Source organism: Maniola jurtina, chromosome 3, assembly GCF_905333055.1.
Source record: "Maniola jurtina chromosome 3, ilManJurt1.1, whole genome shotgun sequence".
NCBI classification, from domain to species: Eukaryota; Metazoa; Arthropoda; class Insecta; order Lepidoptera; family Nymphalidae; genus Maniola; species Maniola jurtina.
Window position 1 is genome coordinate 13,210,147 of NC_060031.1, and position 27,496 is coordinate 13,237,642.

General features: G+C 38.1%; 1 protein-coding gene across 1 annotated transcript; it reads left to right on the plus strand.

Moving 5' to 3' along the window:
- Nucleotides 1-726: 726 nt before the first annotated feature.
- LOC123881090 (integrin alpha-4-like) lies at nt 727-27,175 on the plus strand. The gene is made up of 27 exons (XM_045929660.1): nt 727-830; nt 1,267-1,408; nt 1,962-2,065; nt 2,741-2,796; nt 3,320-3,359; nt 4,202-4,306; nt 4,629-4,712; nt 5,372-5,467; nt 10,100-10,188; nt 10,783-10,992; nt 11,576-11,675; nt 12,175-12,345; nt 13,397-13,494; nt 13,861-13,945; nt 14,432-14,568; nt 14,825-15,024; nt 15,798-15,996; nt 16,522-16,691; nt 16,904-16,982; nt 17,370-17,462; nt 17,832-17,982; nt 18,279-18,360; nt 18,482-18,593; nt 19,079-19,138; nt 19,413-19,953; nt 20,574-20,576; nt 26,848-27,175. Exons 1-25 carry the CDS (start codon nt 824-826, stop codon nt 19,647-19,649), a joined length of 2,907 nt encoding a protein of 968 aa, XP_045785616.1. The 5' UTR covers nt 727-823; the 3' UTR covers nt 19,650-19,953; nt 20,574-20,576; nt 26,848-27,175.
- The last annotated feature ends 321 nt before the right edge of the window (nt 27,176-27,496 follow it).

The window sequence follows — 27,496 nt, forward strand, 5'->3', positions numbered from 1 at the left end:
TTTCTGTCTGGCAATCGACAGAAATTAAAAAGACTGCATACAAACTCTGTTATTAACTCTGTCTGTGGAAAACACCGAGTACTTCGGTCGCCATAGAACACCATAGAAAAACGCGATCAGCATATAGAAAAAAAGCTTAGCTATGCTCACAAAGAAGATCGAAGATAATAAACCACACGCGAGGTTGGACGGAACAGGTGAAGGAAGCTATTGACTCTAGTATGTAGGTACCTACTGTGCGTATCATACGGTGGAGTGCCGGCTGATTTGGAAGAATTCCATAAAGAGGGTAGGTACCACTTAACACAAAGGTCGGTCCTGATCCTCAGAAATGAGGGAGTGAAGCGAGGAGAAGGAAGCAACAGCGTACACATTACATTTTTTAGGGTTCCGTAATCCGTACCCAAGTCCCAGAGAGTAAAAAACGGAGCCCTATATGCTGTCTGTCTGTCAGGGGTCTCTATCTCTTATACGAAATGAATGAGTTACAAGCCTGTGGCATTTCTGTTAATGGGGAAAAATGGATACCCAACGTCCTGGGTTCTACTTTGTTTTGCGTTTTTTTTTCTACTGGAGACTAAAAATAGTTCATTCATAATGACGTTATGTTTTAAGTTAGGTATATAGTCTGCGGGAAGCTTATATTGTCCTCATTTATTTAACGGAAAAACTATTTAGGTATGCTCCATATTATAAATAATACCTACTGAGGCATTAGTCATTATTCTGAAACCGAGCCGAAAGTCGCTTACGAATAGATATGTCGTCATTTTGTATTAATTTAGTTGTGTTTTAAGTGTTAAGTTAATCCGAAGTGAATATAATGACCTGTAAGTTATTTTTTCCTAAAAAGCTGATTTCGTAAATAAGTCAATTATGTCTAACTACTAAGTAGGTATATTATTATAGTCTACCTACATAATATCTATAGCAAAATTGATAGGTGTTTGAACATTAGATAACATGTGAGACCTTTTCAGTGATCCGGCTTATTCCATATCACTAATGAATATTGGCATCCAGTCATTATTATCATCATCATGATTAACCCGTTACTTAGACCGGGTCTTCTTTCACAATCAGAAGGGGTTAAGCCACCGAAATGGTCACTTCGCGTACCTTTGAGAACATTAAGGAGAACGGGCATGCAGATTTCTTCAAGATGTTTTCCTTCACCTTAAAGCAAAAGGTGATACTATAGTATAGAAGTATAGAACGTACTGTAGATGACTGAAAGGAGGCTGAAGATTTAACCATTTTTTCTAGGTTTTACAGTAATCTTTTTTACGGCGGCAATTTTACCCACACTTGGGTTTTTCCATGAGCCGTCGACGATAACCAAGACTTCACCCGGATTATTGAAACAAGATGCCTATTTTGGTTATAGCATGGCTTGTGACGAAAAAACGTAAGTAATCTTTCTCTTATTCCATTCCTGGCAGGAATAAAAAATGTGACTAATTCCTAATTCCGTTGTACACACTCATCTCTCCGTCACTCGCTCCATACAAACGTGAACTAGTTAGTCACGTTTGTATGGAGCGAGTGACGGCACAGACATTAGTTTCTAGAATATGTCTGCAAAATTTCATGGACTTTGGCTGCTTAATATTCAAATGAAATTGGAACTACGATTGTATAGAGTAAGTAACTGATGGAGAGAGCCCTGTTAAATGAATCAAATAATAATATGTCAAATCTAGAGCCATCTTTTTCCACAGGTCAAGCATTTTTTTTATCTATTACAAGTTATAAACTGCAATCTCACCTATTGTAGTACGTAAGTAATGATGCAGTCCAATATAAAAGCGGGTTAACTTGGAAGGGTATCGCAGTTTTATTCTAATCTTATTATCGGAGTTTCACACGACATCCCACTGCATCATACGAGTAGCTACCACCAGAGTGAGATACAGAAAAGAGCTAATTTACTATCAAATAAAATAAAACATTTTTTTCAGACTTTTGATAGGCGCTCCCGCAGCCGATCAATTTGGAAAGATTTTTGAATTCAATCTGGAAAAGAATATGTCTGCTAAAATTCTATCCCCGCTGATAACACCAGGTGTTGTTTCACTATTTACTTATTTACAATTAAGTATCTACTTTTTCCACATAATATTTATAGCGGTCTATTACATAGGTACAATAAATTCATTGATATCCGTACAGTAAAATAATATTATAAAATAATGTGAAAGTGTGTAGGTCGGTCTTTCTGTCTGTTTGTACTCGGTATGTTACCTTTTTCACGGCCCACGCGTTTAACCGATTTTGATCAAATTTTGTAGGTAAAGAGATAGCTTGCATCCTGGAGACAGACATAAACCTATGCTACTTTTTAACGTGAAATACCTAAGAGTTCCCATGGGAACTTCTTCCCATTTCTGAAAACCTAAACTCACGCAAGTCGTGGTCAAGTTAGCTACTTATAGATAAGGAAATAGGCTGGCGTCACATAAAAATACCTCTGGATGATATAGCTGTAGCCTGTACCTACTGTTGAATGTTGATGATTTGGCCGTAAAAGGTAACAGTTCTCTCCTGAAGCACGAATCAAAACAGGTTGACTGAAAGCACAAAGACCGCCACCGCACCCCACTTCTTACCACCAACTACTTACCTATAGATCGATAACTCACCCACTGCGCAGGTTCAAGTTCAAAGCTCTTTTTTAGTGACGCCATCTGTTTTCGTAAATTAAAAGTTAGTTAAAATTAATAAGTATTTAATTTTTTAGAAATAGACGCCTGGCTTGGAGCGACAATCAAAAGTTTTGGACCTAGGAGCTTCGTGGTATGTATATACGATCCCTGCTGTTCCCGACATGTTGCACGATAAATCAAAAATTATTATGCATAAAAATAAATAAAAATCTGTTTTAGAAGGTACAGGTAAAGCCCTTTCATATGAAACCCCACTTGGTATAGTTATCTTACTTTGAAAATTGAAAATACTAATTATTTGTTAACGAACACATATTTTTAATTTTTTTTGTGATGTTCATGTGAATTTTACGGTTTGCGGGTTTTTTCCTTTACTTGTGCTATAAGACCTGCCTACCTGCTTTTGCTATACTAGGTCAACGGGAAGTACCTTCTTGACGGACACGACAGACGGACAGATGGACAGACAGACCGGCAACAAAGTGATCCTATAAGAGTTCCGTTTTTTTGAGGTACAGAACCCTAAAAATGAAGTAAGTACTAAGTATTTATTATTAAAATTTTGTATGGTAGTACGGAATTCTCCGTGTGCAAGTACATTCGCACTTGAGCGGTTTTTGTTTATAGTAGAAAGTTATTTGTACACGTTTCAGGTATGCGCACCACGGAACAGTAGACCTGGTATTTCAACTCGTAAGTTTTTTGCTTTACAATTATTGCAAAATCATCATTGACCCTAGAATAAGGGGTGGCTCTTTCAAAATCAATGTCTTTGACCACCTACCTGGCGCAGCGGTGTTATTGTGGCCTTATATATGGGAGGTACCGGGTTCGATTCCTGGCAGCAGCAATTTTGGATGGCGCAAGATCGTGATTCGTGGCGTGGGGAAGTCCCGCAGAGACCTATGTCCAGCAGTGGACGATTGTAGGTTGACGATGGTGATTCTACATTTGACACTCTGAGGTGATATCCTTTTTGGGATTTTCGGGTCACTAGACGTGTGTAAATAGGTACCTATCTAGTTTTGTTTGCAACTATATTGATTTTTAACTCCCGACCCAAAAAGAGGCGTGTTATAAGTTTGACGTTTGTATCTGTGTCTCTGTCTGTGGCATCGTAGCTCCTAAACTAATGAACCGATTTTAATTTAGTTTTTTTTTGTTTGAAAGGTGGCTTGATCGAGAGTGTTCTTAGCTATAATTCAAGAAAATCGGTTCAGCCGTTTGAAAGTTATCAGCTCTTTTCTAGTTACTGTAACCTTCACTTGTCGGGGGTGTTATAAATATTTAGAGCACCGCTATTTTTCTCTTTTTCTTCTCAGTTGAGAGGCATAGAAATCTCAAAATTAGTGTTATTCGTTCGTTGGCTTATTGCTCGTAATAATTTTCTTAATTTGTAAAGCAATACAGTGGTACCTACCTACCTACGTACTGCTGTGTCGCTTTTATTCTGAATATTTATTTATTGAAAGTATTGGTTATTTAAAATATCTTAGTTTATCAATCTTGATTTGTTTTAATTTTTTAATCCTCAGCTAAAACGACGATAACATGGGGCCGATGTTACATACTTTCGTTGCAAAATGAAGCAAACTGGAATAACTTGCCCAATATAGCATTAACTGACCTTGCATATTTTAGTAAGTACAAACCTTTATATCGGACAAAGCATAATTAAAAAAAAATAGCGAAGAAACGAGCAGGCGGGTCACCTGATGTTAAGTGATGACCGCCGCCTATGAACATTTGCAGCACCAGAGGAACCGCCCGCGGCGATACGTTGCCGGCCTTTCAGAATTTGTGGGTCCGCCCCTTGAATAACTCCATGTTGTAATCTAGTGGGAACATCGCCGATTATTATTATCAATATACTTAAATACCTAGAGACTAAACCTATTTTTATTTTTATTTTGTCTGTCTACCTGTCTTGTCATTCCTAAGACCTTGTGGTTTATGTTACAGATCTTGGCAACACCGCGTTTGGCTGGAGTGTAGACGTTGACGATTATCGTAACATTTGGATTGCGAGCCCTGTTATAAAGCATAGTAAGTTGATTATATAACATAGCGGATTAAGATATTCATCATCACCTTCATGATCAATTCAGCGTTGGCCCACTACTGAGAACGGGTCTCCTCTAAGAATGAGCTAGGCCATGTTTGCTACGCCGCGCTGGCCTAATGCGGATTGGCACACACCTTTGAGAGACGGTGGGGATATTATGGAGAATTCTCAGGCATGCAGGATTCCTCACGATGTTTTCCTTCACTATTAAAGCAAGTGTTATAGTTTAATTGCTTAAGACGCACATAAACTCGGAAAAGTTAGAGGTGCGTGCCCAAGACCGAACCCCCGATCTCCTGATTCCCGAATAGGTGGCCGACGGATGTCTTACCTACAAGACTATCACCAAATAAAATGATTGCATGACAATATTGGAAATTATAAAAAAGTAGGTAGGTATAATAAAAACTCCAGAAAAACTGTTTTTACACCGTGAACCTATAAAATGGACTAGATAGTAGGTAGATTGGTAGGAACGAGTACTCAGAAGCTTTTATAGTTTAGCCCACGCAGCATATAAAATATTCCACTGTAGGTGTGAAAACGTTTAATACTACCTACTGAAGTACCTTCTAAAACTAATTAATTATTTATCGTTAGATATTATTTTCTGTTCTGAAACGTGTTTTTCTTTGTTTAGATTCAATCATTATTTACGAAGAAAGTAATAACTTTACCTCCGCGAGGTTTCTTGTAACCAACAGTCTCGAGAATCCAGTCGATTTTGTTAATTTGGGTAAGTACATACTATGATAAGGATTTCATCATTATCACCAGTTCTCGCCGACTTACCAACTTCGGGCTGATAATGAAGAAATTTCGACATAAGTCCATGAGAATAACCTAATACCTACTTAACTGTGTAGAGGCCGCCTTTACCTACTCAACTGATAATAATCTAACCTGGGATTAGGACCCGGTACCTATCTCAGAATCCTTTGTCAATAAGAGCATGTAGCCATTATCACTAACATCTGATAATCTCAGTTAAACGTATCTAAGAGTCGAAATCTTGCATTCTTATTTCTTAGTGGTCTATCTATTCCGCATAAAATAAATAAAAAATAAAAATCCTTTACTTCGACCATAAAATTGATCATAATTGTTAGTAATAACACACCTTAAAACTAATGTTAGTGATCTTATATCTATCTAATTACTTAATCCTAATACTATATCTAAGACAGGCTTGATTAGTCAGCATGTGCACCATATGACAATGGTTCAGGTACTGACAATCAAACCTGTCAGCAAATGCCCTCAGGATGGCATTGGAACTAGCCCGTACCCTGCGCACCAGGGATGTGCACCGCTTACGCATGGTAGTATAAAAGCAATCCACATGCGCATCCGCGAACATACCCGACGCGCTGCAGTAACGAGGCAGGCCCAATAGCATCCTGAATGCATTATTGTACTGGACACGCAGGGCATTGTACTGTTTCTGCGTGTAGTCCACCCACAGGCTACTCGTGTAAAAAGAAGTGCAGTAAGCTCTAAAGAGCGTTACTTTTACAGGAATAGTACAACGAGCAAACCTGCGAGCGATCATGTTCGCTCTAATAGACAATGCCCTGCGTTCTCTCTCTATGTCAGCATCGTCTTTCAGGTCAAAAGACACCAGATGCCCTAGGTATTTGAACTGAAACACCCTCTTTAAGGGGGTACCGTATAACTTAATGGGTGGTACGTTTGAGGGCACTGGTTTCTCTTTGGCCTGAAAGACCATGCATTCGCTTTTTTTTACATTATACGTTAACCCGTGACTGCGGGCGTAGCTTTCACACATGCTTAACAATTTTGCCAAGCCACAAACAGAAGCACTGAGCAACACCATGTCATCTGCGTAACTGATGTTGTTGAGACATACTCCGTCAATATGGCAACCAACATGAGTAGTGCTAAGCGACTCTATCAGTGCGTTGACATAAAGGTTAAAGAGCTTAGGGGAAGTTAAGCCCCCCTGTCGCACGCCGCACTCTAACCTATATGGCTGCGAATACGTTTCGGACCATCTCACGACATTGACCTGGTTTCGATACCAATATTTGAAGATCCTAGTAACTTCTTCGGGCAGTCCGGTGTCTTTCAATTTCTGCCATAGGATATCGTAACTTACCAGGTCAAATGCCTTGCTAAGGTCCAGAAAACACGCATAAATAGGCGTTCGTCTGTCCGTATAGTACTTTACAGTTTGCTTTAAACATAATATGGCCGACTCTGTTGATAAACCTGGCCTGAAGCCAAACTGATTGTCGTGTAGGAGTATATGTTTATCCAGCTGGATGTTAAGCAAACTGTCAAGCACTTTCGCCACAACCGCGGCAAGTGAGATAGGCCTGTAGTTGGCTTTATCAGATATGTCCCCAGTTTTGTTTTTCACAATTGGCACCACCACAGTTCTCATCAGTGCAGCGGGTAAGTACGAATGCGCTATACATAAGTTGTACAACATGGAAAGTACTCTAGGTAAGTGAGGACCCGCATGCTGCAGATGTTCAATACTCAGCCCGTCATGGCCAGGAGACTTTCCACGCGACATAGAAGTTATAGCATTATTGACATCCTTAGCTGTAAAACGGATTCCAATCTCCTGGCCACACGTACACTCATCACTGACGGACTGTGATGGTCCCAACGGTGAAGTCACTGTGAAATGTTCTTTAAACATGTCTGCTATAAGACTATGCTCATTAATACCATTCACGCTCACTGGTAGGCCAGGCCTACCGTTTGATTTATTGGTGGATTTCCAAAAGTTACGAAAATCATTTTTCGCATGCTGTGAAGCCAAGATATTCATCCTTATTTGTTCGCTGTGGTTCTGACACCACCTTAAGCGTGACTTAAATAGACTGCGACTTCGATGCATGTCGTCATAGACCCTACCATATTTTGGTTTACCCCACCAGACCCATATTAAAAACTTCGACCGGGCCTCCCTGTGTGCATCGCGAACATACCTGTTCCACCCCGCCACAGGACGCTTCCCAACGCGCGATCTTACAGTTTTGGATTCAGTGGCAGCCACAGACAGAACATTTACAATGTCGCTATACAATTTATCGATAAGTAATGTGTGATCGATACGCCCGCAAACACAATCACTACACGAACGAAATTCCTCGGGAAAATCAATAGCTTTTAATTTTTCATGACATAGTTTCGTATACATCACTATTTCTTCCGGTTTTCTATCTCCCCATAGAATCTCGCTCGGCATGTTACATACACTCGTCAACTTTGGTTTAACCATATCCAAGTCACACTCAATAATCAACGGATAATGGTCGGACCAATACACATCGTACTTTACATATACATTGGAAATTGACGAATAAGCCGAGTTGGTCGTCACGCAGTGATCAAGCCACCGCCTCGACCCGTGAGCTTCACTCACAAACGTGTATGTGTCCGACCTTATGCCTAAAATCTGTACATCCACACATGACCACTCTTGCTCGTCACAAAAACACGTCAACTCGTTATAAAAACGTTCATTCGGATGGGCGTTAAAGTCGCCAAGGATGTAAACACATTCTACGTTCATACTGTTAATAATAGCACTCACCGAACTGAGGCAATCAGTGAATTCCGTAAGGTTCACCATTTTATCTGTAGGCATATAAATACTAAACACTAAAATAGACCTATCGCCCAGCACTATTTCTATGGCACATATTCGTGGATTATCACAACACACGACCGACACATTTTGGAAAACACTTTTATTCCATAGCAGCGCTACACCTCCATAAGGCCGGCCGCACACCATGCCCGCCGCCGCATCCATTGCAGAAGTGCCCGTGCTGCCGAAACGCTCATCAATCCCGCTAAGAAACTGAATATCATGCCCAAATAACCACGTTTCTTGAAGTGCTATCACACTCGCCGACTGACACAAAAGCCTCACATTGTCAACTGAGCGCTTTATGCTTTTACAGTTGAAGCTTACTAAATTACAGGTGAATCTTTTATCCATTAACAGTCGGGGTAGGGCCGTTCACGGTATTCGTCGCCACACCGTTCGCACCATTGCTGTTATTTCGCTTGAAATTGACGAAACGCCTGAATATTACTCCCTCCGGCCAGAGTGTTGCATCTAAAAATATTTCTATTTTCCGCTCTGATACAAAAAATTTGTACGCGTTATAGTCCTTGTTTCCTCGTAAAAAGGAAATCTTTTCGAGATTGATATGCTCTTTCGTTTTGTTATAGACGTAATCCATAATATCCTTCTCCGTGGTATCTTTGTGTATCATGGTAATAAAAATTGGGACTTTTCTGTCGGCGGCTTTAAAGTTACAATTCTCGTCATTGGAGACCCCCGCGACTCCCTGGTAACGATACGATCTCGTTTTCGGTTTCCGACGCTGTACAACATTCCACTCGCCTTCTGTCTTAGTCACCTCCGCGAACGACAACACACCCGCTGCCCGGATCGTAGCCGTCTCGCTGGCCGGCTGAGCGCTCGGCGCACTCACCGCTGGTTGCGATGACACATCACCCGCGCCGCCCGCGCCCGCGGCGCTCACCTGTTCCGCGGCGCGCGCGCCTTCGCCGCTCAGGATACGTTGAGATTTATAACTACCCGCCGCACTACCTTCCATATAATTTATGCTCCTATAGTTTAAACTAAGATCTCTCGGAGATGACGACTCAACGTTAGGACGATCGCTGTGATTTGTAATGATCGTATCATCGAGTTGCGACAATCCAATGGGCCCACTGTCCCGATATGCGCCTCTTATGCTCTGCGATTATGCGCATAGGTACGGCTGGTGTTGTATGCGAAAGGATTATTTTGATTACCGCCACCTGTGAACATTTGCAGCATTACCTGCAAAATGCAGCAGCATTTGCATTTTGCAGGTACCGGCAATGCGTTGCTGACCTTTAAGGAATTTGTTGATCCGCCCCTTGAATATCTAGGTAACCCTAGGTAGCATGTAATGTAGTGGGGGATATATAGGTAGGCACGTACGCGTGACCGATGTAGATATACGGTACCGACATCAGCCAAGGAGGACTTCAGCAGCTCGATTGCGGTAAACTGACAGCTACAATGTCACGATCGCAATCAACTCTGATTGGTTGACGCTCGTTCACTATCAGCTAGATTTTTTAAACATGCTCTACAAAAGTTCGTCCGATTTCTATGTACAAAATAGTGCTTGTTTCTTTATCTATGATGTCAATCCTAATGTCTACAGCTTATTTCAATGAAGGAAGTACCTTGGCCAACACCCCTTGGTCGAGTGGGCATTTCCCTTTAGCCAATATCAACAATTGCGATTGTAATAATGATTGATGCAGGTTTACGTAATCGAGCCACAGGTCGCAAATAAAAGTTTTTTTTTCGTTGCAGGATACAGTATAGTGAGCGGCAACTTCTTGTCAGAAACAGGAAGCGACCATGCTGTCAGTTATACATACGGTGACGGTGGGCGTGGAAAGGTACAGAGCATTTTTCATGCTTTATCATTTTACTAGCTGATGCCCGCGACTTCGTCCGCGTGGATTTAGATTTTTCAAAGTCCCGTAGGAACTCTTTGATTTTCCGGGATAAAAAGTACCCTATGTGTTATTCCAGGACATAATCTATCTCCATTTCAGCTAAATCTGTTCAGTTGTTTCTGCGTGATAGAATAACAAACATACACACAAACTTTCGCCTTTATAATATAGTGTGAATTGTGATCTATATAATGTAGACCTATAGGTAAAACCATTATTTCGTGGACAAATATTTTTTTATCTATCTAGCTTTATATCTGTCTACCGTTCATTTATTTTTAACCCCCGATCCAAAAAGAGGGGTGTTATAAGTTTGACGTGTGTATCTGTGTATCTGTCTGTGACATCGTAGCGCTCAAACGAATGAACCGATTTTAATTTAGTTTTTTTTGTTTGAAAGGTGGCTTGATCGAGAGTGTTATTAGCTATAATCCAAGAAAATCGGTTCAGCCGTTTGAAAGTTATCAGCTATTTTGTAGTTGCTGTAACCTTCACTTGTCGGGGGTGTTATAAATTTTTAATTTACACTTGTAGGTGTTTATATTCGAAAAGCGGGTAAAAAAGTTCGAAGTGTCCGGTGATGAGGATTCGGTTGGGTCGACGTATGGTGCAGTCTTGTGCAAGGCTCAGCTGGGACACAAGCGCGCGTCTCTGTTGGTCGGCGCGCCAACATATGCAATGGCGGGCGACGGTTATGATAGGGGAGCTGTCTATCTGTATGTGCCCAACGATGAAGAGTCTAAGGTAACGTATGAAAGAAAGAAAAAAAAGAAAGAAAATTAATTTATTCATCTTGTGTGTGCATCAACAAGTATAGACAAACTTAGGTTAGTAATGGGTTAGTAGTAGATTTTAATAAGTACTTAATAATATCTAATTCTTGCACCCACATGGCACAAGACGAAAAGGCCCCGGCTCAGCATTAATGCTGCAGGTTTTAAACCAAAACCTGAGTGCGGGTATAAACCATGACACTTAATATCAAACTATTTACACTTAATATCAAATTATTTATTTATTTATGTACTTGATCTTTTTATCTTAAGAGCAGTGATAACCTAAGGTCGGCTTCCTGTTCGGAAGGTTAGCGGTTCGATTTCGGGCACCTCTAACTTTTCGGAGTAAGTCATGTTTAATCAATCACAAGAAACCCACATGTCAGGAGAGTTACCCATAATGTCCTCAGGTGTAAGGCAGAACTGTAGAGTTTGCTAAATATAGTGACCTTCATATCAGCCTGTGGGCATACACAGTTGAAGCTCTGCTGGTTTCGAACAACTGTTACTATGCATTGAAAATTACGTTGGTATTTCTTGAATAATTTCAGATCATCACTTTTAAGCGGGTCATCAAAGGAGAGAAAGATGCAGGCTACTTTGGCCATGCCATAGCAAGTCTAGGAGATATGGATGGCGATCTAAGAGACGGTAAGTATATCATTCAATGCTTTATCGCAGTTACTGGTTCAAATAAGAGCGATGGATTAGAATGGATAGAATTTTCCACTATGTCCTAATGGCCAACGAGGCAGTAAGCTAGGCACTCTTCTATAACTCAGCTCTTCGGGGGTCAGGAGAGACGCACCTCTAATGTTTCAGACTTATATACCTATACGCCTAAAACTTTAACGGTGAAATAAAGCATCGTAAAGAAACCTGCATGCCTGAGTACTACGTAAACTTCTCAAAGAGAAGTTCAGAGTGTTACACTCTTGGGGCTTGAAGGACATACCTACAAAGCCGTTGGTCCTGCGCTTGTATCTCTCCGGACGTGTCGATTGCCATCCCATCGGACTATGTGAATCAGGGAATAGTGCACCTGTGTTTGTGCACACAGGAGGTATCCTTTCATTTTAGTTTTGTTTAAAGAATTTATTCAACAGAATTTTCCGCGCTGTCTTGTTAAAATGCATTGTTAACGTTTTAGAAGTGGCGATCGGCGCGCCATTCGAAGACGAAGGGAAAGGGGTGGTGTACATTTACTCCGGCGCTGGTTTGTTGAGTGACCGCACTTGGGTACAGAGGATAGAGAGAGCCGCCAAATCCTTTGGTTTTAGTCTCCTACCGTTACCTGATTACTCAGGCAATGGATTGAATGGTATTGTATATGATACACTCTTCATATTTTTATTTAGCTTTTAACAGGGCTCTCTCAAGCAACCAAAGTCCATGAAATTTTGCAGACATATTCAAGAAACTAATATCTGTGTCTGTGGTGTTTTAGATTTTTCTAAAAATGTCTAGTTTTAAAATTACAGGGCCTCAAAGATTTGTATGTAAATTTTTATGACCGCGTAACTTTGAAACCGAATATTTTAACAGAAATCTGGAAACCACAGACATAGATATTAGTTTCTAGAATATGTCTGCAAAATTTCATGGACTTTGGTTGCTTAATATTCAAATGAAATTGGAACTACATTTGTATGAAGCGAGTGACGGAGAGACCCCTCTTAAGGTGCCCACGCACTTGAACTGAACTGCAGCTGAACTGCGCGTCGCGGCAGCGCGATATTCTCTCTCCACCCGCGACGCGCGTACCGCGTGGCGCGTCACTGCCGCGCGTCGCGGCTGGAGAAATTATCGTGCGGGGCGCTGCCGCGACGCGCAGTTCAGCTGCAGTTCAGTTCGAGTGCGTGGGCACCTTTATCCGACAGTCTGTATGGTAGATACAAAGTTTAACATTAGACTACCTAACAAAAACAATAAAAATAATAAGAATTAGTGATAGCCTAAACCTTCTATCTCTATGGCTTAAATTGATTAAGACGTGAACCTTCATTCGGACGATTAGGGGTTCGAATTTCAATTCCGGGTATGCACCTCTTACTCTTATATCAGAGTTGCGCGTTTTGAATGACAAAAGTTCTCCACAATGTTCTTTTTAGAGTTATCTATGCACCTCAAAGGTGAGTGAAGTCTGCCAATCCGCACTTGGCCAGTATGGTGGACTATAGCTTAAATCTTAAATCCTTTTCATACTGAGAGGAGTTCTGTGCTTTGTAATGAACCATAAAGGGTTGGGATGATGATGATGAACTTAGTAAGATTTGACAAAGTCATCCTATTTCCATTGAGACAAAGTGATAGGTACAGATAGCCATGTATGTGCAAAGCTCAATAAATATATATTCAACTGTTTGGTGCAGGATTGTCAGTGGGTGCACCGTTTGAGAATAAGGTGTACATCATTACACCCATTCCACCTATCACCATTAACGTGGATGCAGTTTTGCCGAACTCGCAGGTAATAAGCTGAATCTTTTTCTTTTTCTGGTTTAGGGTTCTGTATTATATATCCGAATGAAAAAATGGAACCCTTATTTTAGCGTTCTGTATTATATATCCGAATGAAAAAACAGAACCCTTACCACTCGTGTGTCTGTCATAGCCAATTTGCTTGTAATATAATAAGAATTATTACTCCCGACATCCATGCTTCGATATGAATATCTGTCACTAACAAACACGTGTGGTGCATTATACTTAGGTATACCTAAACGAATTTTGAATATGGGGATATTTGAGTATTGGGCATTTTAAGAAAGTTTTGCAAATTGTACCGTGTGATGATAAATCAGTTAAAAATTAAAACTCGTATAAAATGTTTCAGGTCAGTCGGAAAAATTTAAGTTATGTTGACTTTACAATAGTGGTTGACGTCATATATCCTGCTGTGACGAAACCTATTATTGCAAGTAAGTTTTATTCGTTGAGTAGCTGATGATCCATGCATTAAGGTTTTAAATAAAATAACCCCTTGAAGAAGGAAAAAGAAAAGCTAAGGAGTACCCCTTCATTTTCCAGGATAAAAAATCCTCTGCCTATCTCCAGAATCTAGGATGTAAGCTATCTCTGTGCTGAATTGCGCCGGTTCCAACGGTATCCTTTGCACTGTTGTTGTGCAGTACCTACCTTCTCCTAGGATACCTACTTTTGCATACCACAGGGCTTTAAAAAGTAACAAGACCTGTCTGAAGACTCAGTTATACCGTAATATTCCAATTCTACAGCACAATGTTGGCTCGCATAGAATACTAGACTGCCGCATGCTACCAAATTAATGTTTCCATTTTTAGCACGCCACATTGTTGCAAATCGCTGCTCCGACGTAAAGCAGCCTTTAGTCATGATAGACTAAAAACTAATAATTGAGTGTATTACTTATATTATTTGTTGTACAGTGCTCGAGGTCAAATTACAAATAGAACACCCAAACGCAACGCTGGATCATGGAATAAGTGATGGAACTATAATGTACAATTTGATTGTAAATCAAACACTTAAAAGTGAAACACCATTGAAAATATTGACACCACTCGTAAGTTATGTTATATCTACTTTAGTGATAGGATCGGACGTCAACGTTTTAATTGAGATTTTTTAACAGCAAGCAAGCACAATGAACTAGTCAAGTAATTTGACTGTTGACTTATTGGGAAACGACGCTAAATTCTTTGAAAATCCTTGTAAATAAAAAATCTCACTTATTTTTAACGTACCAATAAATTATTTTGCATGACGCTCCGTGGCAGATTACATATTACCTTTTTTACAACATATACAATGTTTTACAGAATGGATATTACGATGTACCGGTATCATACATTATATCCGTGAAATTGCTGAACGAATCTGAGAAGCAAGACAAACTGAGCCTAGTGCTCCTGAGTGAGAGAAGCAATGTGACGAAGAGGGGTGTACTGTGGGTGTCTGATTGTAAGGCGCAACACCACTGCATGCCCAATTTGAACGTGGATCTTCAAACTGCTATTAGGTGAATGTTATACTTCATTTGCCCTATACAGTGCGACATTGTGGCATGCCACAGGGTACCATAGTATAATAATTTAAAATGTAGTTTACAATCGTCGGCAGGCTCTGGTACAGCTGAACACACACCAATATGTGTTATAAAAATATTGAGATTATTATCATCATTAGATTTAGAGGCTCAACTGAATGAATATCGCATGTTTTTTGAGTGAGTGTTAAATTGTTGAATTTTGAGGATATTCTGTTTTTAACCGACTTCAAAAAAGGAAGGGGTTCTCAATTCGTCGGAAACTATTAAAAAAAAGAGCAATCGCCGAGTTCTTAACTAGTTTTTTTTGTAACATAAAATTGTAATTAACAATTAATTTATGTACCTACCAACGATCAGCAAATAAATGATTTGATTTTATTTGGAAAGACATTCCGAGCTGGTGTATATAAACTTAACCTTTCAAAAGCTTTAAAAAGTTTGTAAGAGTTTATGCAACAAGTGTAAATTAACAACCCCGACATGTGAAAGTTACAGTAACTAGAAAAGAGCTAACAACTTTCAAACGGCTGAATCGATTTTCTTGGATTATAGCTAAGAACACACTCGATTAAGCCATCTTTCAAACAAAAAAAAAACTAAATTAAAATCGGTTCATTAGTTTAGAAGCTACGATGCCACAAACAGATACACAGATAGATACACACGTCAAGCTTATAACACCCCTCTTTTTGGGTTGGGGGTTAAAAAATGTATTCTAAGATTGTATTCTTTCACATTCATAGCGACCCGTACACAGTGGGCTCGTCAGATAAGGAGTATTTCTCGCTTGTGGTACGCAATACCGGCGAAACTGCATACACCCCGTGTGCTGTGGTGAACGTGCAAGCGGTGCGCGTGCTGCGCCCCGCGCCCGGCTGCGAGCTCGACACTTCCCACCTCGTGTGCAGGCCGACGCACCCGCTGCATCACAACGGCGAATGGGTAACAAGCTTGACAAATTCATGCAAAGGCGCAGATCATCATGATATTATAAACTAGAGAATGCCCGAGACTTCGTCCGCCTGGTTTTAGGTTTTTAAAGATCCCTTGGGAACTGTTTGATTTTCCGGGATAAAAAGTTGCCTATGTCCGTCCCCGGGATATAAGCTAACCCTGCACCCAATTTCATCAGAATCGGTTAAACTGTTGGGCCGTGAAAAGGTAGCAGACAGACACACTTTCGCATTTATAATATTAAGTATGGATACGAAAGTGCATTTGCTTGTTTGTTGGTTAATTGGTTTGTTGGTTAGTCCTTCAATCACGTCGCAACGGAGCAACGGATCGACGTGATCTTTTGCGTGCGTATAATTAAAGACTTGGGGAGAACCATAGGCTACTTTTTATCCCGGAAAATCGAAAATTCCCACAGGATTTATAAAAACCTAAATCCATGCGAACGAAGTCGTGGGCATTAGCTAGATTTTTTAATAAATCAAGATTTCAATAACTTTATCTTGTTTACAGAATATTAACAACATTGAGTTGGAAATGGACTCCTTAACTAGCAAAAAGGAAAATATAAATAGTATTAATATCCTGTACGATGTGTACAATGATTGCAACAATAAATCAGATAAAAAATCATTCAAAAAGTCCTTTGCCTTGCGCTACGATACTGGAATACACCTAATAGGGTAAGTTTTCTGTGATACTGGAATACACAATAATAGTAATAAAGGTAATGATAGCATCCTAGTAATAGTTGTGATACTTTTTATCCTGGAAAATCACGGAGTACCCACTGGATTTTTTCACAGGAAGGATTCGTGGATGAATCGTGGGAGATTTTTGTGACGTTTTGGTAGTTTGAAAAAGTAATTCTATGGATGGATGCACTTTGTTTCAGGATTTCTGTACCCAGTGAACCCGTGGAAATCACCAGCAGTGACCTTAAAAACGTCACACGACTGCAACACCATTACACGGTATTTTTTTCCATCTGGCTTTACAGCTCTGGGTTCTAGCCCTTCACTTCTGTCGGCAGTTCCCACAAACTGCCAATTTTTTTAACCCCAGACCCAAAAAGAGGGCTGTCATAAGTTTGACATGTGTATCTGTGTATTTGTCTGTGGCATCGTAGCTCCTAAACTAATGAACCGATTTTAATTTAGTTTGTTTTTGTTTGAAAGGTGCCTTGATCGATAGTGTTCTTAGCTATAATCCAAGAAAATCGTTTCAGCCGTTTGAAAGTTATATTAGTTCTTTTCTAGTTACTGTAACCTTCACTTGTCGGGGGTGTTTTTTTTAACTAACACTTGTTACGAAAACTATTTAAGATTTGTTGTTTGCATGCTTTCTATTTCTTATTACAGATAATGAATAATGGAGTAATGAACTGGGCGGGCGTAACATGTAATATCTTGTTACCAAAGAGAAACTATCTGCAATATCCTAATAATGTTATGGTTAGTAAGAATTTATAGATTTTTCGTACTTAAGTATGGTCGCGGTACGTTTGTCTCTCTTATCTCTATGGCTCGTGAATGAATGGGATAGATAGATAGATAGATAGAACACTTTATTGCACACAAAAACACATGTAAAGGAACACAACACAGAACAGCGGCCTTATTGCTTGGAGCAATCTCTACCAGGCAACCTTTGCTGAAAGGAGAAGCTAGTGTTGGATAGTACCAAGCCGCAAGGAATTTTTAAAAAACTTATATATATATACATTTAATATTATATTAATAAACATAATAAATATACACACATACATAACTATTCTACCATGTATTGGAATGTTTCTACCATGTTTGTTATGACTATTTCAGATGCGAAGAGATTCCAGTATGATACCTTGCCCTTTTGCAGAAGAGAAACAAAGTAAAGACACTATTACCGCAGCATGCTTTATCGGAGACATCCATAAGAATAACATCATCGAAGTGTTGATAGATGTTGAAGTTGTACCTGATTCGTTAGGTGAGTACCTACTTGTGCAAATTCTAACCTCACTACCCAATATAATAAATGCGAAAGTATGTTTGGTTTGTCCTTCAATCACGTTGCAACAGATCAACGGATCGACGTGGTTTTCTGCATGGGTATAGTGAAAAACCTGGAGAGTGACATAGGCTTTTTATCTCGGAAAATCAAACAGTTCCCACGGGATTTTTAAAAGCCTAAATCCACGCGAACGAAGTCGTGGGCATCAGCTAGCATAATATAACTATGTTATAAGGGTTGTTCCACACTAAAGTCTGTATTTTATGTTACAGGAAATGCTTTGCAACGGGAAAGTGTGACTATACGTTCACAGCTGACACTAAAATTATTAAAAGAAGATTTAATAAGTAAAAAGTATGTGAATAATATTTAAATCACATATTAGATATGTACTTTATAAATGATTCTAAGCTTATTTTGTGGTTTAACGACATTTTATATTTTGTATCTTTTTATATGTATTGATTGGTTTCAGTATAACAACGACATTGGTGCTCAACAAAGTTTCCGTGCCTGTGTGGGTGATTATCTTATCGGTGTTATTTGCCTTCCTGATACTTTTGTTGGTTGGATTCATTCTATACAAGGTAATTGTAAACTACTAAAATATGATGTCCACAACTTCATCTGCGTGGATTAGGTTTTTCGAGAATCCCGTGGGAACTCTTCGATTTTTCCGGGATAAAAAGTAGCATTATGTCCTTTCCCGGGATGTAAGCTAACTTTGTACCAAACATCAAATCGGTTAAACTGTGTGGGAACTCATTGATTTTCGGTCGGTTCCCAGGATGCAAGTTATTTCTGTAGATACCTTTCGTCAAAATCGCTCAAACGGATGTACAAAGGTAATAGCAGAAAGACAGTAACACTTTCATTTTGTAATATTAGTATGGAAGTACCTATACTTAGTATGCTTCACAAAATCCATAACCACACTTCCATACTTTCCATAGTTCTCACTACATTTAAAAAAAACCTAAATCAAGACGATCGCAGTCGTGAGGATCACCTAGTTTAAAATATAAAATAATTAGAGAGACGTAGGTATATTAATAAATATTTTTCCTTTTAGTATAACTGCTTTGAGAGGAAAAACAAGAAAAAGTTGGAAGATTTAAAAACAAAAAAAAGTGTAAGTAACATCTATCTTAAATATAGTATCTAATGTTATATCCATTGACACTTTTTCAAAAACCTAGTAAAGTTAAAAAATGATAAATTTTGATGTTTGGGAGACTGAATAATAAATTATTAGCCAGAATAATAATAGAAAAGAATAGAATAGATTTTTATTCAAATAGACTTTTACAAGTGCTTTTGAAAAGTCATAATAATTTACCACTGGTTCGGAATGCCGTTTTTCGGCCGTTCGGAATTTATCAAAATTAAAGTCTCTCTTTTTTCAGATCCGTAGACCCAACGAAATTTCTGACGGAGGTGGTAACTACAAGACTCTAGAAGAAGACGACAATACTGTCGACATGGAGCCTAGCATAGACCTTAGCGTAGCAGCCCGCGTAGACCATAGCGTATCACATGGCGTAGCGCCCGCCGCCGTAGCATCCAGCGTAGCGCCTTGCGTAGATCCCACCGTAGAGCATGGCGTAAATCAGAGTATAAAGGCAGAACTACACAATAAATAACTGACTGAAAATTATCAATATGGCTTATTCACATAGTGCAAGCAGATTTGACAGTAGGGAGACGGTAGTTAAAACTAGCTTAACCCAGCCTAACTATGGTAAAAAACCAGTACATAAAAAGTACCTTTGGCTATTTATTAAAATCAGTTACTGACATACTCGCATCTACCCGCACTGTGTGAATTATTAGCCTATAAGTAAATATAACAATTATTGAAGAAATAAAAAAGTGTTAGTTTTTAAAACTATTATTTTATTTATTTATTATATACCCACTTCTATTTATAAAAATGTATTGCTTAAGGTAATTGCTATTTGACAAATCGCAAAAATGCTGTACTTTGAAGTAAATTGTTTATTTTTCTAAAGCATTAACAGCTATTAAATACATGCAATTAAAAACTTCAGTTTGTGAAGATTATAAGGGCCTTTTTTAATTTAGTATACATTATCCCAATAATAATAAAAAAACCAAGTTGAAAACATTGCTGTTCGCAACTTGTTCTGTAAAAGTTTTCTTTAACATCTTGATACTTTGAAGCCAACCTCCAGAAAATGATATGTTTAGGTTTAGCAATCAATTTTAACTGTTAGTTTTATACTAAATGTTTTTCGTTTCTTAAATAATCTAAAACTAACCAAAAAACTTCCTGTGCTATTTATTTTCTTGCAGGCGCTCTATGGAATTCAGTGTCCACTGGACTGTCATGGCGGAAGGACTGTGCGCGTCATTTCGTCGCAAAATATTATTTAAAATGAATATAAGCTTATTATTTTTGAATGAAAGTTGTGTTTATAATCGTTGAAAAATAAAATAGGGATTTTTTCATTTCTAAATGAAGCCTGCTTATATACTAAATTTTATTCTAAAGTTACGGTTTTACCAGGTAAATACTCGGAGGTTGTCATAGATTATGATGACAGATAGTAAGTGTTCTAAATAGGTATTATACCTATGTTAGGAGATAGCGCGCCTCGTTCCGGGTGCCGTGTTCCGAAATGGATTTCGTAGTAGTGCAAGTTTGGTGCAAGCCCCACATGACGGAGGGGTATGCGTCAGGCATTTCCTGTGTACAAAAAAAAGACCTATATTTCGGATCCATATTTCATCACTGACAATATGCACTATTCAAAGACTGTTCTTCAAGCATTGAGGAATTTTGGACAGAGACATCTCGAAGGTTCCCGAAGGCTGCCTGAGTTAGATTTGTCGGCTAGCTAGCTTTTTTCGAAATTGGACTTACTTAGCTGGATTGTGTGTTAGAGATTTCTTATGAGATATTATATGTACATAATATAACCATCATAAGGAAGCTCAGATTCATGCTGCGGGCAATGGGGAGAGCCTAAAGGTTGGAACGCCATTTCGGCGGCCGTGTTTCCTGCCATATATACCATAGATACCTGCAAGCCAAGAGTGAATAGGCATCTTCCAGGTAAGCGTGCTCCAACTTGGACCTCATCATTGCTTTCTTTAAAGCATGATTGTCGTCAAGCGCAAGCGCAAAGATTCAGGCGGCGCAAACCCGTAGCATGTGGAAGACCCTATTAAAGACCTATGTTCACTGTGGACGTCTGTCGGTTGATGTTGATGATTATGTCTTTAGTGCAAGTAGTTCAGTAGTTTCAGAGTTTATCGATAACAAACAAACAAACCTTTCCTCTTCATAATATATGTACTTAGTAGCGAAAACTTGGAAAAAATCTCGTGGAAACTCTTTGATTTTCCGAGATAAATGTCATTTTACCTGGCAGCCCTAATCAATTTTATCACTGATAATAATAACTAATTCATAACCGTTAAAACTAAGAGTCAAAATCTCGTTTTTCTAGTCGAGTTCCGTAGGCTCTTTGAACCCACCGCATTATTATCCCAAGAAAACCTACCATTAGATGTAGGAATAATGGAAAGAGGTCACAACCCTCAGCAATAAAGAATACGATGCGGAGAGAGATGTCACTCTCAAGGTCTTTAAATGTATCCATGCAAAAAACCACGTCGACTGGTTGCTCCGTTGCAGCGTGATTGAATATTAAACCAACAAACACACTTTCGCATTTGAAATATGGCCAGTGATTATAAGAAACAGTTTAAATCTCTCTCTGCTCTCCGAGAGACGTTAGGCAAAGTGAACACGAATTATGACACTTCTGTGTTCTTATACAAGCTTAGGTCTCTCAATTTTGTCAATTAATGTCAAATTTCTTTCTCAGATCAAAACCTAGTAAGTGGTTTAAATTCAAGAGAAGTTTAGGCCGTAGTCTTCAACAAGAAACTCGGCGGTTGCTCTTTTCAAAGATTTGATATACAATATTAAATTGCTTAAAACGCACATAACTGAAAAGTTAGTAGTGCGTGATTCCAGGATCGAACCCCCGACCTTCGATTAGGAGGCGGACGTTCTAACCACTAGGCTATGACAGTTTTTAAATTAAAGGGGTTTAAATATTTTAGTGTGAAGACTGGCCTACACATTTATTCATTAGATGTGCATCACTTTCTTTTTTAGGGTTCCGTACCTCAAAATGAAAAACGGAGCTCTTAAAGGATCACTTCGTTGTCTGTCCATTTGTCCGTCCGTCCGTCAAGAAAACCTATACAGTACTTCCCGTTGATCTAGAATCACGAAATTTGTTCTCGGATTTATTCCTTTACTTGGGCTATGAGAGTTGAGACCTATCTACCTGCCCATAATTCTAGGTTAACGGGAAATACCCTATCGGTTTTCTTGACAGACACGACAGACGGACAGACGGACAGAAAGACAGACAACAAAGTGATCCTATAAGGGTCCCGTGTTTCCTTTTGAGATATGGAACCCTAAAAACATTATGTAAGTATGCAAAGTATTTCCCTTGCAAGCCATATTTAACAGTTGACATGTAGAGGTCATTGACTTTTCCTATCTTACTTTTAAGTTTTAATGCATCATTAAGTATTTACTGTTTTGACATGGTATTTAGATAATGGGTGATATTTATTTTATTTAATCTAATTCCTTTGAAAAACTTAGTAAGGCGCATTAATCTATAAAAAACCTAGCCAGTTCATAGACTTACTATGTTTTAAAATGGTCAAAGCGACTTACTAGCTTTTAATTTTACTTTAATGTGGGTGTCCTTACAATACAACGGGACATACTATGAAAGTTAGGCTTATGACATAAAACGATTTTCGGAAAAATGACATTTACTTTGTTTTGATATGGGGCGGTCGATATAATTAGGTACTAGGGTAAAGGCTCAAGTAAATGAACAGATTGGACGTTTTTACATGTATTAAGAGCTGGAATAAAAAACCGGCTGATATACCTTTTTTAAATATTTTCTTACAAATTCTTACACTTTTTTCAATTTCAATTTCAAAACCGTGTTCCGTTCAAACCGTTCAAAAGTGCGTGTGCGTGCGTCCATGTGTGTGTGTGAGTGTGTGTGAGTATATACTTGTCTGTATGTTTGTACGAGTGTTTGTTAGTGTGGTATTGCGTTGTATAACCACATGAGTAGCGAACAGAGTCAAAGCTTCATACAAGCGCGCTACGATAGGTACACTACTACAAGCTTGAGGCGCGTGTGTGCGTGAGCACAGGCGCTACGTCGCGTACGGAGAGAAATCGGTTTATATCGGCTCGGCCTATGCTCAAGCTCAGGGGCTGCAGTACACGTCGCGCGTCGTGTTTTCATTTAATTTAATGTTAATGATAATAATTTAAATAGTGTTTAAAATCTATTTTCTTGAACTGTCATAGATTTTGTTCAAAATCAATATCTGAGGATCCCTAGGATCACAAAACAGGATATTGTTACCAAATTTAAAAAAGTCGACGCCATTTTGAAATTCTTTGTTAATTGACCGATTTCGTTCAAAATCGATATTTAGAGCTCCCTGGGATCACGAAATAAGAAACTGTTACCAAAATTTAAAAAAGTCGACGCCATTTTGAAATTCTTTGTAAATTGACCGATTTCGTTCAAAATCGATATTTAGAGCTCCCTGGGATCACGAAATAAGAAACTGTTACCAAAATTTAAAAAAGTCGATGCCATTTTGAAATTCTTTGTTAATTGACCGATTTCGTTCAAAATCGATATTTAGAGCTCCCTGGGATCACGAAATAAGAAACTGTTACCAAAATTTAAAAAAGTCGACGCCATTTTGAAATTCTTTGTAAATTGACCGATTTCGTTCAAAATCGATATTTAGAGCTCCCTGGGATCACGAAATAAGAAACTGTTACCAAAATTTAAAAAAGTCGATGCCATTTTGAAATTCTTTGTTAATTGACCGATTTCGTTCAAAATCGATATTTAGAGCTCCCTGGGATCACGAAATAAGAAACTGTTACCAAAATTTAAAAAAGTCGACGCCATTTTGAAATTCTTTGTTAATTGACCGATTTCGTTCAAAATCGATATTTAGAGCTCCCTGGGATCACGAAATAAGAAACTGTTACCAAAATTTAAAAAAGTCGACGCCATTTTGAAATTCTTTGTTAATTGACCGATTTCGTTCAAAATCGATATTTAGAGCTCCCTGCGATCACAAAATAAGAAACTGTTACCAAAATTTAAAAAAGTCGACGCCATTTTGAAATTCTTTGTTAATTGACCGATTTCGTTCAAAATCGATATTTAGAGCTCCCTGGGATCACAAAATAAGAAACTGTTATCAAAATTTAAAAAAGTCGACGCCATTTTGAAATTCTTTGTTAATTGACCGATTTCGTTCAAAATCGATATTTAGAGCTCCCTGCGATCACAAAATAAGAAACTGTTACCAAAATTTAAAAAAGTCGACGCCATTTTGAAATTCTTTGTTAATTGACCGATTTCGTTCAAAATCGATATTTAGAGCTCCCTGGGATCACAAAATAAGAAACTGTTACCAAAATTTAAAAAAGTCGACGCCATTTTGAAATTCTTTGTTAATTGACCGATTTTGTTCAAAATCGATATTTAGAGCTCCCTGGGATCACAAAATAGGTCACATTCACACCTGTAACCAAAATTTAAAAAAGTTGGCACCATTTATAATTCTTTCTAAATTGACTGATTTCGTTCAAAATCGATATTTAGATCTATCGATCGATATTTAAAGATCGATATTTAAACTAGGCAATCACAACAAAAACAAACTTTACCATCTTGTTGAACAAATAACTATTGTTAATTAAATTGTATCCTCCAGTGCCAGCCCTACCAAAATAGTTATAAATTTTGCTCGCTTCTTAGAAGCTTTGCCTCTGTTTGCTACTCTATGGTATAACACCATGTTAGTAAATCTTAGTATATTTTTAACCGACTTTAAAAAAAGGAAGAGGTTCTGAATTCGTTGGTATCTTTTTTTTTTATGTATGTTCCCCGATTACTCAAAGACGCCTGGACCGATTTGGATTTTTTTTTTGTTTGATAGGGTATACTTTGCAAGTGGTCCCATATAAATTTGGTAAAGATCTGATGAATATCTTTGAAGATGGAGAACAGAACTCCTCAATGGATAAGAGCAAATTCAATTTTTTTTTTAATGTATGTTCACCGATTGCTCAAAGACGCCTGGACCGATCTGGATTTTTTTTTTTTTTGAAAAGCTAGGTATACTTTGCAGGTGGTCCCATATAAATTTGATGAAGTTCTGATGAATATCTTCTGAGATGGAGAACAGAACTCCTCAATGGATAAGAGCAAATTGCTCGCGATCAGTGTAATTGCTTAGTAAACAGTAGGGTTTTAGCTGGGCATGGCATATTATTATAGTACAGTGGGGCCACTAAAAATTTTGAAATAAAAAATTTTCAAAATAAAAATAAAACCGACTTCAAAAACCACAATAACTTAAATTATTTTTTACTTTTTAGTGTTTGTGATTTTGAAGTCGGTTTTATTTTTCTTTTGATTTTTTTTTATATTTATTCTGGTATTCTGCTTTCTTGGATATGGATCCCTCTTGGGTATCCCCATTTCTCTCTGTCTTTGGTACTATCAAGCTAATTTTCTCTCGCGATTTGCACAATAGCATTAGACCAACGCGTCTTCGGTCTACCTACCTGTCTTTCTTTCATCTGTAAAAATCGATACAATATGACCATTTGCATTTCAGTTTTAGGGCATGTCTCAAGGTGTCTGTAGGCTTTGTCTTTTTTCTTATGTCTTCAATTCTCACTTTGAATATTTTTTGCTTAATTTATGCACCTTGCCATCGCCCTTTAGCAAGTCACTATTTCTTTTTATATTCTTTGTCTGGACCCATGTTTGGCTGGCATAGGTAAGGCATGGCAGGATGCATGTATCTATAACGGATCTTTTAAGATGTACTGGGTAAGCTCCTTTCATTCTTTCCTTTTGTGCCCAGTAAAACAAGCATACTCGGGCTACTTTGAGAACCCATTAGCAGCTAACAGCAAGGCCTGGACTCAAATTTTTATATGTGGAAGCTGTATTTCCTCGTTGCGTTTATGAGCAAATAAGAATAGTTAACTACTTTTACTAAAAAAATTTTTTATAATTTGGCGCAAACCATCTAAACACCATGATGATTATTATTTCTGCATTGTGAATATTACCAGAAGAAACAGCAAAAAAAATTGTTCCAAGCGGCTCTATTGTAACTTGCAGTCTTCTAAAACAGGTTTTATTTATTATTATTATGTAAAATAGTTTTTGATTTATCGCGCAAAATGTAGAAAAAAATATACAATAAGTCAAAAACTGAAAATCTGACATTTTTTTTAAAATTCCAAGGCGAAAATATACTTAAGAATTTATTAATAGGAATCGAGAGTTTATGCACTAGATAGAGTTCGTTCATTCACTGAAATTCCCAGTTCATTTACTGGCAATTTATCCTTTTGTTAAATAAAATAATTTATAATAATTAATACCACGCATTTTTTTGCGTTTTTGATATTTAAATAATTTAAGAGTGTATACCTACTGTGTATAGACACAGATAAAAAAAAATATAAAAATTATATATAGAACGATTCTCATATATCTTAATTTTAGGTCAAAGTCAGGGTAGTCCTTATTCGTTCATGTACTGGATCTTTTACCCTCCTACGTCAAAATACTAAAAGTCCGCGTAAATTTCGCAGATTGAAATGTCTGCTTGATTAATTGTCAATAGAGGGTCATGACATGTCAAAATTGCTAGTTTGAAGGTGAAATCGTCTATGTCATTCGCATTGGCTTTCCTCTTAAGATATAGGTGTATCTCCATATATTAATATTAAAAAAAAAAAACTGAGTTAATAGTGTTTTTATTTGCAACGTCCCGTTTCAATTAAGAAGAGTTATTCGAAACAAAACTTGTAGTAAATTGTAGTTAAATTCGAAAATTCTTAGATGTTTTGCACATTAATTTCATAATTCTTTTAAATTTCTGTTGGTTTTACGTAAAAATGCTGCGCAGTCAAAGAGGGGTGATTCAACCGTCACCCCTTCCTGCACCACGCAGCTATGACCAACAACGGTATACTACGCACTAGACGAGTCATATCGGACAAAAAAATTGCGACTGTAACTCCTTTTTAACCCCCGACCCAAAAAGAGGGGTGTTATAAGTATGACGTGTGTATCTGTCTGTGGCATCGTAGCGCCTAAACGAATGAACCGATTTTAATTTAGTTTTTTTTTGTTTGAAAGGTGGCTTGATCGAGAGTGTTCTTAGCTATAATCCAAGAAAATCGGTTCAGCCGTTTGAAAGTTATCAGCTCTTTTCTAGTAACTGTAACCTTCACTTATCGGGGGTGTTATAAATTTTTAATTTACACTTGTTGCTTATAACTTGATCGAAAGAGTGACAGGGACAAGGTTATGGATTACGATATTTAGAGTATGTAAAATCTATT

Excerpts from the sequence above, each read along its gene's own strand:
- LOC123881090 (XM_045929660.1), top strand. Across the intron at positions 12,346-13,396 it reads CTCAGGCAATGGATTGAATG|GATTGTCAGTGGGTGCACCG; the intron begins GTATTGTATATG and ends TGTTTGGTGCAG. Across the intron at positions 14,569-14,824 it reads TGAAAATATTGACACCACTC|AATGGATATTACGATGTACC; the intron begins GTAAGTTATGTT and ends AATGTTTTACAG.